At 40.1% G+C, this 16,907-nt stretch overlaps 1 protein-coding gene across 1 annotated transcript; it reads right to left on the bottom strand.

The window, feature by feature from the left end:
• Nucleotides 1-1,194: 1,194 nt before the first annotated feature.
• Nucleotides 1,195-3,339, bottom strand: rfc3 (replication factor C (activator 1) 3). Its single transcript, XM_083910314.1, has 9 exons — nucleotides 3,228-3,339; nucleotides 2,736-2,873; nucleotides 2,562-2,629; nucleotides 2,373-2,470; nucleotides 2,066-2,247; nucleotides 1,852-1,988; nucleotides 1,631-1,729; nucleotides 1,484-1,553; nucleotides 1,195-1,399 (listed from the first exon to the last, which is right to left on the bottom strand). Exons 1-9 carry the CDS (start codon nucleotides 3,312-3,314, stop codon nucleotides 1,208-1,210), a joined length of 1,071 nt encoding a protein of 356 aa, XP_083766440.1. The 5' UTR covers nucleotides 3,315-3,339; the 3' UTR covers nucleotides 1,195-1,207.
• Nucleotides 3,340-16,907: the final 13,568 nt, after the last annotated feature.

Here is a 16,907-nt window from a genome sequence, read left to right as displayed (position 1 = left end):
CAAAGACTTGTTGTTTTTATATTTATAATATATTTATGTTGCTCTCAACATAAGCTATGGAGCTTATTCAGCAGTGTTGAGTTTGTTGGTCTTTGACTGTTAAAGCTGTCGTATGAAAGATCTTAGCTCATAGCAATCTTTTAATATCTTTCAATGTTTGGCCCAAATCTGCTTATTTTATTTTCCCTGCTCCAACACACCTGATTCAAATGAGTGCGTCAGGCTTTTGCAGAGGGAGAATCAGGTGTGTTGAAGCGAGCAGGGAAACATCGAAAAATGAGAGGCCCAGGATTGGGAAAGACTGATGTAATCATAAATGACCTGGGGTAATCTGTATATTTCAACTCTCTCTGCGGATATTTATTGAATTACTTTATTGTACGTGTCCCTGAATTACAGTGTGATCTGATTGGGGATTTGGTAAACGGAGCCCAGAGGAGTTGCAGACATGTCCACTTTATTTAATTTATGCTGAAAGGTTATTGTAAATTGTTGATTCAGCCCCGTGTACCTTGATATAATAAGTACTTAATACGAGACATTCCCTCCCATTTCAACTGTTTTTAAATGTCATGTAAATGTTAGTGTACATTTATTTAAAAGGAGATTTTTTTTTTACCCATAAATGTCAAACATGGGTGTTTTTGTTATTATTCAATGGCAACTTATTAAATGTTTTAACGTCCAGGCTCAATTTTTTTCTTTCCACAGCTCCAAGACAAAATTAGAGACAGAGACGACAAGAAAAATACAACTTTCAAGGCGTGATCAATCTCACAGGGAGCTTCACAGAATCTACAGCTGACGGTCAACACCACATTTAACCAAACAGTAATTCCTTGATGAAAAGTTCAGGTACAATGCATCAGTCACATATTTATTACAATTTACAAATGTGAATTGTCGGCACATTATCTGTCCTCAATGGTATATACTACATAAAGCTGCTTGTTTGGCTGTTCAGAAAGTGTCATTTCCCATAGAATTCAAAGAAGTTTTCCAGAGGAAGAGGCCACTTTATTTAGTTCAGTGACTTTAATGAATATTTGTTAATATCTCTTGCTTTTGCTCCAATATTGTAGACAGGATTGTGACTGTTCTATATCAACAGGAATGAAGGTTGGTGGGGGTAATGAGTATTATTCATTTAATATGCGAGGGAAAGAAAGAGGTCAAGAAAAGTATCCGTATTTAAGTCCATTCAGAGTCAAAACATCATGGCCTCCAGGCCGTCCTCCATGAACTTCTTGTACATGGCCATGAACTTGGCGGTGAACGCTTCCAGGTGGTAAATAGCTTTGTTGCCCAGCTGCAGCCTGTGTTCGTAATAGGCCGCCATGTGGGACACTTCTGTCTTCAGCTGGCCATCGCAGTTCCTCAGCAGCTCCGTGACCAGTCCCTGATAAAGACGATTAAAATAAAGAGAATGAATAAACTTTACTTTAAACTGCTTGACTGGAGAGGAGGTGTGGTTAAATGGTACCTTCATTATGATATCGGGAGGAATGCAGTGAGTCAGAAGCTCATACAGTCTCGCTCGAACCTCCAACAACCTGGAACGGAGATGGACAATTAGCGTGATGTCTCAGTTAACTCTCTCTTGTTTTGCACTCAGCATTTCCTACAGTACCTCTGAGGACTCTGTTGGCTGACGATGGCATTTGCTGTTTCTCTGAGGTAGACCTCCCAATCTGTCTCTGGGACATCTTGGTCCACTGAGAATGGATACCTGGAGAAGATGACCACACCCACAGTAAGCACACACTTTTATTTTATTTTATTTTATTTTATTTAATTTAATTTAATTTAATTTAATTTAATATTACATAATAATAGTGCTGTAGAACTTACTGCTGCACTCTGCAGGCCTCGCACATCAAAAGAGCTTTGCGGAGGTTACGCCCCGACTTCTCGCTGATTTGCTTGGCCAGCTCTGGTGGGAGGAGCAAACCCTCCTTTTTGCAGACTGAAGCCAAAACATTACAGACCTAAAAGTCGTACAACATAGTTAAATATTTCCATGAAGACTTTCTGTAATGCTTCTTTCACATCGTGTCCACTTCACCTCTTCTGTGCTCGGCAGAGGAACCCTGATGGCCAGGCAACGGCTCCGAATCGGCCCGATGACCCTGGAGGTCGAGTTGGAGCAGAGGATGAGACGGCAGGTGGACATGTACTTCTCCATCGTCCGACGCAGCGCGTGCTGAGCGTCCTTTGTGAGTCTGTCCACCTCTGTCAGCAACACCACTGAGAACAAAAATACATGTGATATTATGGCTCATAGAGACAGGAGCTGGCATCACAGGATTATTTTAAGCTTCTTTTTTAAGAAAATGATGCACAGTGTTGCATTAAATGCAAGTCTTTTCTACCTTTGAACTCCCTCTGTGTGCTCGACTGAATCTGCTGAGACTGAGCGACAGTTTTAATCAGCTCTTGAATCACGACACGGTCTTGGTTTCCTGCGTCACTGTACGACACAAGACAGAAAAACTGAGGTCTTGTACAACAATACCTTTCTTTAAATGCAGTAAAGAAAACTCTCTCAATAATTTCAGTACCTGGCATTAACTTCCAAGTGATAGTTGCTCGCTATTGTGTTGATCTCAATTTTCTTCTTTGAAGGAGCCTGCAGTGGGGAAAAAAATTGCAAAATTTAAATTAAACTGTGAGGCAAATGTGGACAGAAACACTGCATGTGAGTCATGTAATAATGTCATTATTTCTCCTCTCACCACGATGGTCTGGTGCTCTATGCGGAGCTTCTCCACTCCAGCTCCGTACAGCTCCCTCAGCAGACACATGATGCGCGTCTTCTTCCCCGCGCCTGACGGACCGTACACCAACAAGTGTGGAAAGTCTCCACACTGGACCTGAAACAAGCGTTTAAAGAGGTTTACTTCTCCAAACTGGAAGTCATGGACACTGACATTCTCCAAGCAAGGTAAACATGAGTGCTAAAGTTCGTGTCAAGTAGTGTTTTGCTAGTGCTATAACCTGTAGTTTATTTGTATGTCGTACATGTTGTGACTTGTACATAACATGTATAAGTACACACATATGTATATGCACACGTATCTACGTACAAAAAGAACATTAAAACACATATATTTAAATTTTCTGGCTTAGCGTTGTAGCTAAACTCCACTCGTTGTTTGCGTTCTGAGATGCTAACACAGACGCTGCTAACACATAAGATGCTAACATAGATCTGTTTCTCTTCTTACCAGGTTTTTAAGCTGCGCCGCTTGATCTTTGTGATAGTCGAGCTTCCCCAGGGAAGTCGGCCGATATTTGTCCACCCATAAACTCATCGTTTTTTGTGTTGTTTTGCTACAGTTTGTGTTTACTCCGCGTTAACAACAGTCGCTAACTGTCTGACGCTGTTAATATCCCGCGAATATCGTTCACAACTTCACATAAACTGTGTCGCAGTTTCCTGTCGAGCTACGGAGAGTCGAAGGGGCCAAAACAGCAACAGGCGAGCGGTAAAACGGATGGATAGATAATGAAAATATAATACAATATATGTAAACTTATAAAGTAGTAAAATGCTCAACTTTAATAAAAATATGGATAGATGAACATATTTCACCTTGGTGGGATATTTATATCCATATAATATTAGTTAATTTGTCTTTCTCATTTTCATGTCATTTTAGTGTAAGTGCAATTCATAATCTAATGATTATATTTTAATTTGTTGTATTATGTTAATGAACAAAGTTTATTTAATGTTGTAATGTTGAGAAACCACTGCTGAATAATTCAGATTTCTTGTGTTTTTTTATTTTATTATTATAGATTTGTGTGTGAAGCCCAGGATAGTCATTGTGTGGGTGTTGGATTAAAAGCGGCTCACGTACAGACTGTTATGACTGTGTCCTGTATTGTATGGGAAAGATAACATCTTATTTTCTGTTGCAGCAGATCTGCAGATGTTTGCACTGAGGACACTCAAACTGTATGGAATGTAACAACAGATGATCCCAAGCAACGGAAACAAAAGCTCACAATGTCACAGCATGTTCAAAGTCATTGTGACGGAAAGGAAAACAAACTGTGAGTGGAATTAATATTTATATAACTTTACCTTTTTCTTTTCCGTACTTGTTGCATACCGCACGTACCTGTCACATTCACTCCACCTTACCTCCATCTCTCATCACTTTTGTGCTTTTTCTTTTTTTTCTGTGCAGGAATGTTCTATAATATGGAGGAGCGTGTCTCTGCAGGTCAGTGCTGCTTGTATTGAAATGTTTGAGTTAAATTAATGTGCGTCCATCATCATGACGGCAATGTAGGACAGTGTCAAAAAAAAAAGAAAAAGTGAGGTGGCCTGAGGGTGGTGAAGTTTATTCCTAAGTGTGAGTTTGACTGACTGATGAATCAACTGCCTAATTAAGTATTTGACACAATCCTGTCATCCTAAAACACAGTGAAACTTTCTTTTGGATTTTTGCTCTTTTCATCCCTTCTTTATGTTTGACTGTCTCAAAACCAGAGGTGGAAAGCAATGGATTTAATTACTTGTGTTACTGTAAGTGAGTAGGTTTTTTGTGTACTTTATTTTTTTTAATTTGAAATTGACCTTTTACTTAAATATGTTTACTTATTATGTTCACATTATTATGTTTTATTTTGCCCGCACTTTAATTTATGACAGTTTGCCTTTAATTTTAAAAACATTTATTGTGAGATTTGTGTCCTCTTCCATAAGTTTTGCACTATACGCAAGAAAGAACCCCGACTTAAGAACCCCTAACATTTAAAACAAGCTACTATTAAGTACTTTTTCTTGTACTTAAATACATTTGTACCAAAAGAGTGATACTTTTACTTGAGTAGAATATTTCAGTACTCTTTCCACCTCTGCCCAAAACTGAAAAACCCTTCAGGAAATCCACTAATATTAATATTATTGTTAATTGTTGTAATTGCAGTAAACCTACTCTACCACTAACCACTTCATTAATTCCAATGTCTATAAACTATAATCTGTACACTACACTATACTAGATCTATATGTAAATAATATCTGAAATTTGCTAGATAGTTCTCATCACTGTGTGTGCATGTAGAGACAAATCAGATAAGCATCATTGCACTCAACCTTGACCGCGTCTCCGGTCCACGAGAACCTTGAGGGTCAAACGTGCCTCGACAGGCAGATTCACCTTCACATAAAGCAGCTCTTTCAACTTTAGACTTGACCCAAGACCTCGAAAAACATGAAATTCACTGTTTGCTGGGGAATTCCACAGACTGTCGTCATCTTTTTTTCTTCTTTTTCTTGTTGTTTAAGACTTGCTGTAGTTACCAAACACATTTGAAGAGGGCCAGTTTGACACGTTTGAAGCATTACCTCATGAGGTGTCGAGGAATGTGCGTCTGAGGTAAAAAAAAAAAAAATCCTTTGCCTTGAGCCACGTTATGCATCAGTGAGTGAGTGAGTAGCAGGAATTTGGATTTGAATCCAAATCTGTTGACTTAACACTAACGTATGTGCAGCTATTTAATCCGTTTTCAGCGTTTCCACAACATAACTTTTCTTAGAGTGCATCATCTTCTCTTACTACTCATTTTGGACAGCCTTAACAAAGTGTTACCCCTTAATTTAACCTCTAACCCTAAAATTAACCTCACCACAAGTCAAATCTTCACCCTAAACTTCCCCAGTTCTTCACAAACCAGTTCTGCCTCATTGGGACCAGCGTTTTAGTTTCCATGTGGACGATACTGCCAGAAAAGCTCCTAAAGAGGCAACAAATACAACAAATAGCACAAACACCTGCCTGTGGAGCTCACTGTCTTCTCCGCTGAGGTAATGTAGGAGGGAAAAACATTCCTCAGCCTTCCTTTTTTTCCCTTCTCTCTCTCTCTTTCTCTCTCTCCTCCCCCTCGCAGCATTTCATATACTTTCAGACATTAAGTCACTCATTCCGCATCATCTGTGTCATAGAGTATACAAAGCTCTCTCTCTGGGTTGCTGTGGCTGGATCCTCCTCTGCGTTATCTCCGGGTTCTTCCAGACTTTCTGCTGCAGTGGACCACAGAAACATCTGGTATGTTGAATCATGACTTTTTGAGCTCATTTATAAGTTTCCTATAGTTTATATTATATGATTTTGCCCTCTATTTTGATTATGTTGGGCATTTATCTGCAGTAATTCATAAGATATGATACAGAAATACTTTTGACACATGGTTTGGGATTAAATTTGTTTGCAAACATATTGAAACTCATGTAGGGAAGAAACAAAGCTAAAACTTGTCTTTTTTTGTCTTTGGAGTAATAAAACTGTCAGGAATTCAAGACAAACCGTTGCGTGTTTAGAAGACAAAGAGAACGTGTCGGGCAAGGAAACTTGGGTGTGTTTGCTACGGCCAAAAATATCCCATCAGGAAAAAACAATGAGCAAAATGGCTCTTTTTTTGTCTGACAGTTTCAAGCTGTGAGAAGGTTATGAGGACGCTGTTTTTCTTCCCTGGAGCAGTGACTTATGTGGTTCTCTTGGCCACAAATATCTCATTAAATCCTCATCCACTCAGAAGGGTTTCACTGTTTCAAAACACTGGAGATATCTTTATTCAGAGACAAAAATGCGAATGACACCTAAATTAAGACGTACAGTATAAATTGGACTCGTATACATGCACATACTCTTAAGTGTGCATGAATGAACATGAATCCTTCACCCAGATGTATGTTAATTCTCCTTATTTCTTTCTTTCCTTCTCCGTCCAACTCAGATTTTGTCGGGGAATTTTAATGACAAGGCACCAGAGAAGAAAGAGCTATAATGGCTGAAGGTCCAGTAGCTGCATTGCCTCTTCAGCAGCAGTCAAACAGCCTTGTTTACCCCCAGGCTGTGGGTGTCTCTCTGGATGACCTGCAAGGTCAAGTTCCCTTCCAGACTCAAAGCTCCAGGAGCCAAGAAAGAACCATGTCTGAACATGCTCCTTTGTTGAACTGTGCCCCCGATCTTGTGGCCAGGCATGACCAAATAACATGTGATGAGCAGAAGATGGAGATCGGCTCCTCTTGTGAGTCAGTCGAGCAGCGGAATGGACACTGTGGGGGCAAAGAAAAGGGAACCACCATGTCCTCCTTCTCACCAGCTGTGGATAAAAGTACAAGCAAGCATCTGGCAGCAGCATCATCAGAAGACGTGCTCAGAATAGTCAAGCACCAGCCGAGCGTCATCGTCTTCTGCGACTACGGCGACCAGCTGCTTCTGTCCTCCGACAGCGGCGAGGCCTCCTCGTCCAACACGGGCGAGGGCGAGGGTGACAACGACGAGGATGACGACTTTCCGGAGACGCTACAATATAAGGAATTCCTGGTCAGTCGTCGCCGTAGAAACTTGAGCAGGAACAGGAAGTGCTTGAGGAAGAGACAGGATGCCCAGCCTAACGGCGGCTCTGCGTCGTCTGACCGGCAGACGCACAGCAGCCACAGCAGAGTGGAGCTGAGCAGTACGGGAGGCGGGGAGGACGAGGAGAGCAATGGAAAACAGGTAAGAAAAGAGTTTTGTTTTTATGACAAAGACAAAAAAAAGAAGTTTTATTCACTGTGTGGAGTTGACAGGGAAAGAAATCAATGTTTGACCTCTGACCCAACTACTGAAGCACAGGCTTCACTGATAACTGCACTAATTCATACTGTGACACATTGACAGTGAGCCAGCGTGAACACAGTCAGTCGTTTTTTAACTATATCTACACCTGTGATTTTACCACTGCCACATACGGTCATCTCCTCAGTGAGTCCTTCTTACATCAGCAGAGGGCAGCATTGTCACACTCTTTTTAATACTGTGAGCTGTGGTGGATGAATGTGTTCTCCAATACAGTAGGAATAGCATTGTTGTTTATTTTCTTTGATGTATTCAGGCCTGGTACAGCGTAGTAGATGGATTTTCTACAGCTCCAAAAAATGTTTTTATTACAATGCATTAAACTGATTTAATAGTATTTTTATTTCTATTTTGGGTTTGGTCAAAGTTGCAAAATGAAGGAATGCAGACATGTTGTCATAATGTCACTGCCTCCTGTTGGGCAACTCTTTTTGATTTATAAATAATATCCCACTCCTGACTGCTTTCTATTTAAAGCTCCAATACCCAATTGTTGTTGTTGTTGTTGTTATTGATCAAATTGATCTGTTTGGTGTTCATGGACAGAAACGATGAAACATAAACAACAATACTGTCACACACGACTGAGATATATTTGTGTTATCAGGTCAAACTGCGGAATATACTTGTTTTAAGCAGTAGAATTCACTTTTGAAACTACTCCATCATGTTTGCATTTGTCCTGCTTTACTAGCGCAATGTTGCTGTTGCCTTTCTGTCTGTCTTGACACAACAAATCAATTCCTGTGTGTGCACCGCCCGTGGAGATGTTGTCGAGCGACACAAGATCTAAACACACACACGCTACACTGAGAAACACAGATAGCTGTGGGGCGCACAAAGGCTTATTCAGCATTGTGTGAACCCATTTCACGACATTTTTGAATGTAGCATAAATTTAATTATATTTAAAAGTGATGCACTACAGTTTTAATCTAATGCAACAGCTGATTTGATGTCCCGTGAGTCTGTTGCATATGGAGGATAAAGCGGTAGAAGATGGATGATTTGGTTGGCTGTATTCTGTTGGCCAACACTTGGGCTGGTGTTTGAAAAGTTAAACATTTGTCAACTTCTGATACACGCAGTGTCAGCAAACTGAAGCTATGATCCATAATGCAGTTCTGCGACGCTCGAGGCTGCTCCGTTCAAAGTGAACGAGAAGCATTTCAGCCGACGTCAGCTGTCATTTCCTTTATTTGATATTTGAGCTTTGAAGCTTGTGTTTTGAATAAGTGGGAATATTTTTTCTGGCTGTAAAGTCTTAATGATAAATTCCTCTCCCTTTTCTCCCAGCATGCACTTCACCCACTGGGCGTCTTTATAGTGTGAGCAGGCTCCTGACCGTGTTCTCACACCTGTCAGAGCGGCCTCTCTCAGCCTCTGGCACGTTCTCATCATGGCCTCTCTGCTGGCACACTGTCTGCACACCACTCTCCCTCCACTCTCTTGGCCTGAAATGAAAGGATTAGCTCTCGCCGCGTTTCCTTTTGTTGAACTCGTTCTCAGCGTTTGACCGAGTGGCCTTTAAAGTCTCGCTCGCTGACAGGGCCTCGGCCAGTGCTCATTTAAATACCTGTTAAGTCAAAGTGGTCCCATTGTGCTCGCACATTCTTGGAATAGCTCGGCCCGGGCAGTTTCGTCACACTCCTCTCAGCACGGCGAGTGATTTTTGCCAGATGAGATAATTTGAGGAATTCAGGGTAAAGAGCGAGTTATTAAATGGCGTTTAATGTGACATGAGATTTAGGAGCTTAGCTGGAATACTGGACCACAATCTTTTTCTCATGATCCAGCCTTGATCTCTGTAAGATTTGTTAAGTATATCATAATATGATGTGTTATTACAGGAGGACACGTGCCTGTCAGGGCTCATCCTGGATTCCTGTGGTATATTTAGCCGTTTATCTCTTTCATCATGAGTGGTTAAGTCACTGCTGCATATTTATAATATCCACCACTGATTATTTCCTGTTGTTATGTTCATATGCAGTTGATTGTTGTCTTTAGGGTAGAGATAGACCGATATGGGTTTCTTCAAGGTATCGGATAACCGATATTTGGAGCCGATATTCATTTGCAGTAAAATATTGGCGTCAAAAATTTTGAAATAATGCAAACACCTATACTAAAATGTAGCATTTAAACGGATTTTCAGATTTGCTAAACAAGTTTTTTTTTTTTTTTTTATCTTGTCTTGTCTTAGAAAGTTAAATAAAAACAAATAAATAGTTCACTAAAGTTTTTCCAAAATTTCAAATAAATAAATACATTGATCTCTTATCGTCCATCGGATTAAAAAAAAATCAATAAAAAAATAAAGGCTGATGCTGATATGTGTCAAAATGCTGAATATTAGCGAATATAATCCCTGGTAATCCCTAGTTTAGGGCTGTGGGCCCACCTCTGGACACACAGATGACCCTGGCTCACGTCATAATATAAGATAAAACAGATTAGATTCTCTTTGAAGGGATTCTTGGAGCTAATATTACACACTTTATACCTGCACTTCCTTAGCCATTCACTCTGTGATGCATCGTAATAATTTAAGCCAATAATAAAATGATGTTGAAGTGGAGATCCAGCGATGCATTAAGAGCCTCGACAGAAGCACATTAACATTTCATGAACTTTGAAAGCACTGTGAAGAGCCAGTGTGTGTGTGTGTGTGTGAGTTCATGTTTGCAGAAAAAAACTCGCTCTGGTTCTGTCCCTCACAGTGAGGGTAAAAATAGCACCCTGGTGCACATAGACGGGCCACTGTGTTCCTGTGTGAAGGAATCTGCTGGAGATGTGGGGGCTGCAACACACAGGAAATGGCTTTACTGCCAAAGCTGTTTCTTTCTGCTGCATGAAGAAGGGTTTGGGAATAGAAGTGGACAGAAGGGCGTGTTTGTGTGCGTGAGTGGGTGGATGGATGGATGGATGGATGTGGGCGAGAGCATGCTTGTGCGTGTAAATCCATGAGGGGTTTGTTTTTGGACTCCCAGCTCAGTCTCTCTGGGATTGTGTCGGCCGAGCCCAGAAAACAAAGCAGTTTGTTCATTTCCTGCACAGCAGCCAGTGAACAAGTGGTCTCAGTCAGAGTCAGCGACCAGAGAGAGCGTTTAGACAGAATCACAACATATTCCTCACAAGCAGCTTTCTTTATGTCCTTTAAAATCATCTCATTAAAAAGGTGTCACTTCCTGCTCTGTGTGTGTGTGACCATAAGCAGGCTCCATATTTACCTGTGTCAACATCTTTTATCCCATAATGCTCACAGGTTGCCGTGTGCGACTCCATGACCGTGTTGATGAGCAAGTTGGATCATCTCAGCGACGGCACTCGAGGAGCCGAGTCGTCCAATCTGGACGCGACGGATGCTGAGCCGGAGCAGCAGAGCGACATGGTGAGTGAAGGGTGACTTCATCAAAATAACATCAATGATCACTAATCACACTAACCACACTAATCTGAGAGATTAATTTATATGTCGTGCATGTAAAGAGATGGAGATTAGACCAACAGGTGAGCTGTGAGAGGTCAAAAAAATAAAGTTATAATAAAATAAATCCAAAAATAATAAATAATCCAAAAACATATTTATGGTTAATTATAAAGCAATTGCAAAAGCTTTGCTAATTTTAAATTTTTATTATGGATAATTGTGTTTAAACACGTTTATTTATCCTGCTATTTGTAAGTTAAACATATTTTTTACAAAATGTAGTACATTTGATTAAATCTTAGTAAACTCAATAGGTCAATATTAAATAAAACAAGTATATAATTGTTCTTTGTTGTTGTTTTTTTAATCAAAATGAACCTGAATAGTTGAGAGGCCTGATTTAAAGTTCAAATTTATATTCCTATTTATGAAACAAATCAAGTATAATTCAGTTTTTTTGGGTGGGCCACAGCATTCTTGAGATTGGGAATTACTTGTGTAGATGATAAGTACACACACAGATTATACCGAATGTAATTTCATGTTAAAGCTAATGAAACGTCTGTATTTCCAGCCAAATGTATCTTTATAAGTTTATAATAACTCTTTGATTGGCTGTTTTAGCAAATAACATATTTTAATTGAAATAAAAAAGTGGATAACGTAAATTACATACAGCAGAATATGCAAATCAGAATACCAGTGCCATGACTAACAGTCGTATTCAGTTTAAAGTCTTTACACCACACTATTTATGGCCACACACACATGAAGTCATACTGAGTACCACACACATGTTTGACAGAGAGCCGACTCAGGGGGAAACGGGTGGCCAGGTTTGCAGTCTCTCTCCTATGGGGCAGATAATTAGGAATAATGGCTTGGACGTTTTCCAGCTCTGTTGTTTTTCCTCTGCTTTTACCTCCCTTCCATAAATCAGCTGGTTTTCTGATTTTTGTCTGGCGTCCATCTGGAGACACACACACAGGCATTAAAGCTGCCACCCACCCAGGAAACCACAGATAATAGATTTGTTTTTTTAAAGGTGCATTTAAGATAATTTCTCGAGGAGTCTGTAGAGGTTTTGCTGTGCTGTGCTCCTCTGTTTTTCCTCTCACGGGGCATTCCAGCTGCCTCATTATGCTTACCAATTGTAAATCTGCTAACCTCAAATAGCTCTTTAAACCAACAGTACACAAGTTGAGGAATTCTTATTAAAAAAAACAAAAAAACGGCTGCATTTAAAAGCTGCGAGTCAGCGAGAACACTTATTTGTTGAAATCCTCTGCACATCGATCGATAAATACAGTCGTCTGGGTCTGTAGTACACCGCTTAGACCAAATATAAAGGACTATTCCACAGAGAAGCTGTATTATAATACATTTTCACATCAGTTATATAGAATCAACACAAGAACACAATGAGAATTTGAGTTTCTGACTAAATAATTTGGAGTTTGAACATGTACGTTTCAGATTTTTAATTCTGAAATGTCAGAAATGTGCAGGATTGACTGAACACACTGGGCATAAAACAGACATATTTAGTTTATTCAACACTAAAGTAAACTTCATTCTCAGCAGGGAAAAGCTGTAATCAATAAAAAAAAAGAAAAATCAATACAAACCTTCAGCAGAGGAGGACAAGAGGAGCAGAGGGAGAACAACTCTCCTCCAAAACTGTCAAATATTTAGAGGGTAATTAAGATTAAATGACCTCGGCACAGACCAGTAATGAATGTTCTTTATTCTGTGGCAGGAAAGGTCATTCTGGGTTTAGAGAAATACGACAATTAAGCTTTACTTCACCAAACAATGATGGGAATAATATTGTTTTAATCTCCTTTCTGGTTAAATGCTGTAACATTTTGGAATTGGGAAGAGATTGAATTTAGAATGGGGAAAATCTCGTCCTCCTTCACTTTCATTCTCTCACACACAGTCACTGTTGAAGCGGGAAACACTAGCAGTGAATTAGCAGCTGAGTCATGGAGGTCAAGCTCAGATGGACTTTCCAGTGTTGTCACTGAGTGGAGATGAGACGAGGACGGTTTAAGATAAGAGGGGTTTTTCCCCCTGAATGAACATCAACGGTATTAAACACTCTTCAACTCCAGAGAGACACAGAGGGAGACGGGGGACATGAAGACAGGGATTACAGGGATTACAGGGGTAAGAGACATTAGAGATTTTTATTTTGACTCCAATTTGAGACAGAACTGTAACTAACATGGGCAAAAAAGACAATAAATCACTAGAAATCTAGAGGGTGATGGCATCAGAGTTACTTATTATGATTTCAAGCAAAATCAATTACTTAAAAAGTATAGTTTGTGGGTTTTTTTGTTTTATTTTGCGTTGTTGTAAGAGATTCTGACACTTTCCAACATGGCTGCCAGTGGATACAAAAAGAAAATTGATTATTTTATCAGTTTATGATGTAATATGGAAAAATAATCTAATTAAAGATATAATAGGAAAGTTTTTAGGTGAGCTAAAAATGCAAATTTTCCTCTATGGACTTTGGTGTAGAGGAGTGAGTCCAGCCAGAAAAGGCTGTTTAATGGCTGGATCAAGCAGCAAACATTATTTTTATGATATCACAGACTTTGGTGAGGCTTTTATGAATTGAAAAATGAGCATCCATGTTACAGGGTGGCTTGCAGAGCTGGGAAACACATGGCAAAGTCATCTTTGGTTATTTGTATCTGCTGAGGAACAACATCAAGAAGCTGCATTCCTGTTTCCAACATCCAGAATAACCTCTTCAACCTCGGCTTGTTTTGTGTCGTTGTGTGGACTCGCACAGGTTGCTCCCACCATGGGCAGGACAGCGAGCCGAGTCCTGAGTCAGGATCATCAGGGAACCGGCCGAGCTCCTGAGAAACACGAGCCGCTGACCAGGCGTCGCTCGCGGCCTTTAACACGAAGCAGGCCGCTGGCTCGCTCGTCCCTGTCGTCCCCGACTCATCTCCACGCTCGGCGAGTCAGGGTGAGCCAGACTGAGTTTGTCCTCGGTTGTCTGTTTCGGTACAAAGAAGGTTTACAGGATGATGGACAGACAGAGATTTTGTAGTTAAAGCACGTACAGTACAGTTTTCCCAGCTGGCTCTGTTGGTGCGGTGCTCGCAGGGAGAAGAATCTGATTTATTGAAGTTGTTTGTGATGTTTTGTATCCACAGAACTCCATTTGAAACATCTGAAGCCTCAGGCTGAGCTGTGTATTTACCATAACTATGAGTAGAATATGAAATCGTTTATTCGCTGGTCTCTTTTCTCAAAAATATTCATATCCGGTGCTGCCTTCTGTGTACTTGAAATACCTCCCTCTCTATCGTCTGTCATCCTCCTCCCTCTTTCTCCCTCTGTGTTTCCCACTGTTGTGTAAATAAGGTGAAGTTAAAGGGATGAGGCAGCTCTGCTCTGTGCAGTTGCTGCAAGGTCATCACCGTCTGTGTCAGCACTGCAGTGCAGGAACACAATCTGACACACGAAGCGTTTAAGGCAGGCCTGTCAAACTCATTTTTGTTCATATACAGCACAATTTTATCTCAGGTCGTAAAATAATAGCATAAAAACATGACATTTTGTGCAATTTCAGCAATATAATTACATTCATTTCCTGGAGACTTACTCTAACCTTAACCATAACTACTACTGGCCTAACACTAACCTTAACCCTAACATTAGCCTCATCTTAACCATATATGACGATGAGTAATATCTGGAAAACACACACAACAGATTTTGGCTCATTTTTACAGATTATTTGTTTGTTTAATTCATTCTTTCTGTAGTCGACAGCATTCTGATTTGGTCCAGTAATATTTAATCAACAGATATGAGCGTCTTATGAAGGTGAGACATGCAAAAGGTGTACAGCAGCTGTGCACTGATCGACTGTGGAGTTAATAACAAAGATTTTGGAAAGAGATCACCCTCAGTGTTTTTATATAGATATTTCAAAGCTATATGAGTGTTTTTGCACTCAGAGTTAAGTCAACTCTGACACAGTAGTTACAAAATAACCAGAACACAACTGAAAGTGCAGATAATCTCCACTTTTACTTGGCAATTATAATAAAATTTTCTGCAGAAGCAAAATTAAAATGACCTACTAAAATTTAGAAAATACAAAAAGTGTCCACAAGTTATTGAAAGTGAAAGTTCAGCTGACTCATTTGGTAAAATCCCAGCTTCTGTAAGAATATGGGGAGTTTTTTCCAGTGACAGTGGGCAGCATTCATGATACCATATCTGTGCCAGGATTATGTTTCATACACAGGGTTAGGTAATTAATAAGGTCACTGACCTTTGCCATTTCCGGAGAATTCTGTGAACTTTCATAATTTTACTCCACGTGATTCATGTCTAAGCTTTAATTTCCTGTAAATGTTATTTCAATTTAACTTTACTGCTTTAATCCTTTTTGTCTTGTTGTCTCTCCTTCATTTATTATGGATTATTTTCTTCTTCTCCTCTTTTCAAACCAGGTCAAAGACTCTCAAGAGAAAAACCATTGAATTAGCTTTTCCCACAGGAGCTTTAGTCCAATTTATCAACATCACATATTGTCCTATTGATTCCAATGAGCCTTTATTATTTGGGTCATTTTCCCGCTGTAACTGTGGCTAATATTGAGTTTATGCAAAGTTTGAGTGTGTTTATGTCCATGAGATTGGTTTATATATTGTATTTTATTGCTATTGTTATTCTAATGCTCTGTTTTTTTCCCATTTCAGGCTGCTGGAAGGATCACAAGTGCATCAGCAGGTATGATAACCCTGAAGTGTGTATCAGTCTGTGTGTGTCTGTGTGTGTCTGTGTGTGTGTTGGTCAGGCGGATTGTGTTCGTTTGGTATCCTTTCTTGTTGGATTGTTTGCATTCCCGCTTTGGGATAAAACTGGACTTCTGGGAATGTGTCTCCCACAGGATTCCGAGGCTGTATGTCAAAACCCCAACCACCCAGAAGTCATTTCTGCAACAACAACACACACGCGCACATGCACATGCACACACAGCCTTTCTACAACATATACATATTTAAATGCACAATATTTGGTACCTGACCTACTGTAAATAACCTTTTAGAGACATTTTACATTGTCCTATAAGCAGCTGTATACTGTACGTTCTGTCCCGCGGTGATATTTCAGATGACGTTGACGTTCCTGGAAGTGTTTTCTCGCACATAGTGTGACCCTAACTTGTTTTGCTTTGGGTTTTTTTTTATTGGCAGTTGCTCTCCACTCTTTTTCCCGACACTGTGTAGAGCAGGCATTAACAAAGTCCAGCTCGGGAGCCAATCACGGCCCTCTGGTAGTTTTTGTACGGTCCTGCAGCTTCGGTTTTATAATGTATTATTTATAACCAGGGACAGACTGGGACGGAAAATTAAAAACCAGTCACGTGTCACCCCTCCATCTGACCCCAGATGTGAAGGAAAGGTGGAATTTTTGCATTTGTTGACTCATGCGTGGCTCAGATTTAATCACATTATTAAAAAACGATCAAAACAATGCCATATCTGTCGTTTTAAAAGGAAAATTAAGACAGATTTCTCTTTTTTTTTTTCTTCTTCCCTCTTGGATTTAAGTTTCTAGAGAAGATGATTAATGAGTCCAACTCTGACCTGTGTCCATGTGTCTTATCGTCACTGTGTGTCCACTTTGATTGACAAGCACAGGCATCACAACGGAGTCCAGGGAGTCCAGGGTCGCATTCAGCGACGCTGCAGGATTGTTTATTTTTGTATGTTTTGTCTGTGTGTATGTGTGTGTGTGTGACAGACGTTACAGTTGCGGCGTCTCCTTCAGCTACAGGGTCACATTAC

Source organism: Microchirus variegatus (genome assembly GCF_963457635.1).
Source record: "Microchirus variegatus genome assembly, chromosome: 2".
Classification (NCBI taxonomy): Eukaryota; Metazoa; Chordata; class Actinopteri; order Pleuronectiformes; family Soleidae; genus Microchirus; species Microchirus variegatus.
The sequence above is the reverse complement of the archived record's forward strand: the minus strand, read 5'-3'. Positions and strand labels throughout refer to the sequence as shown.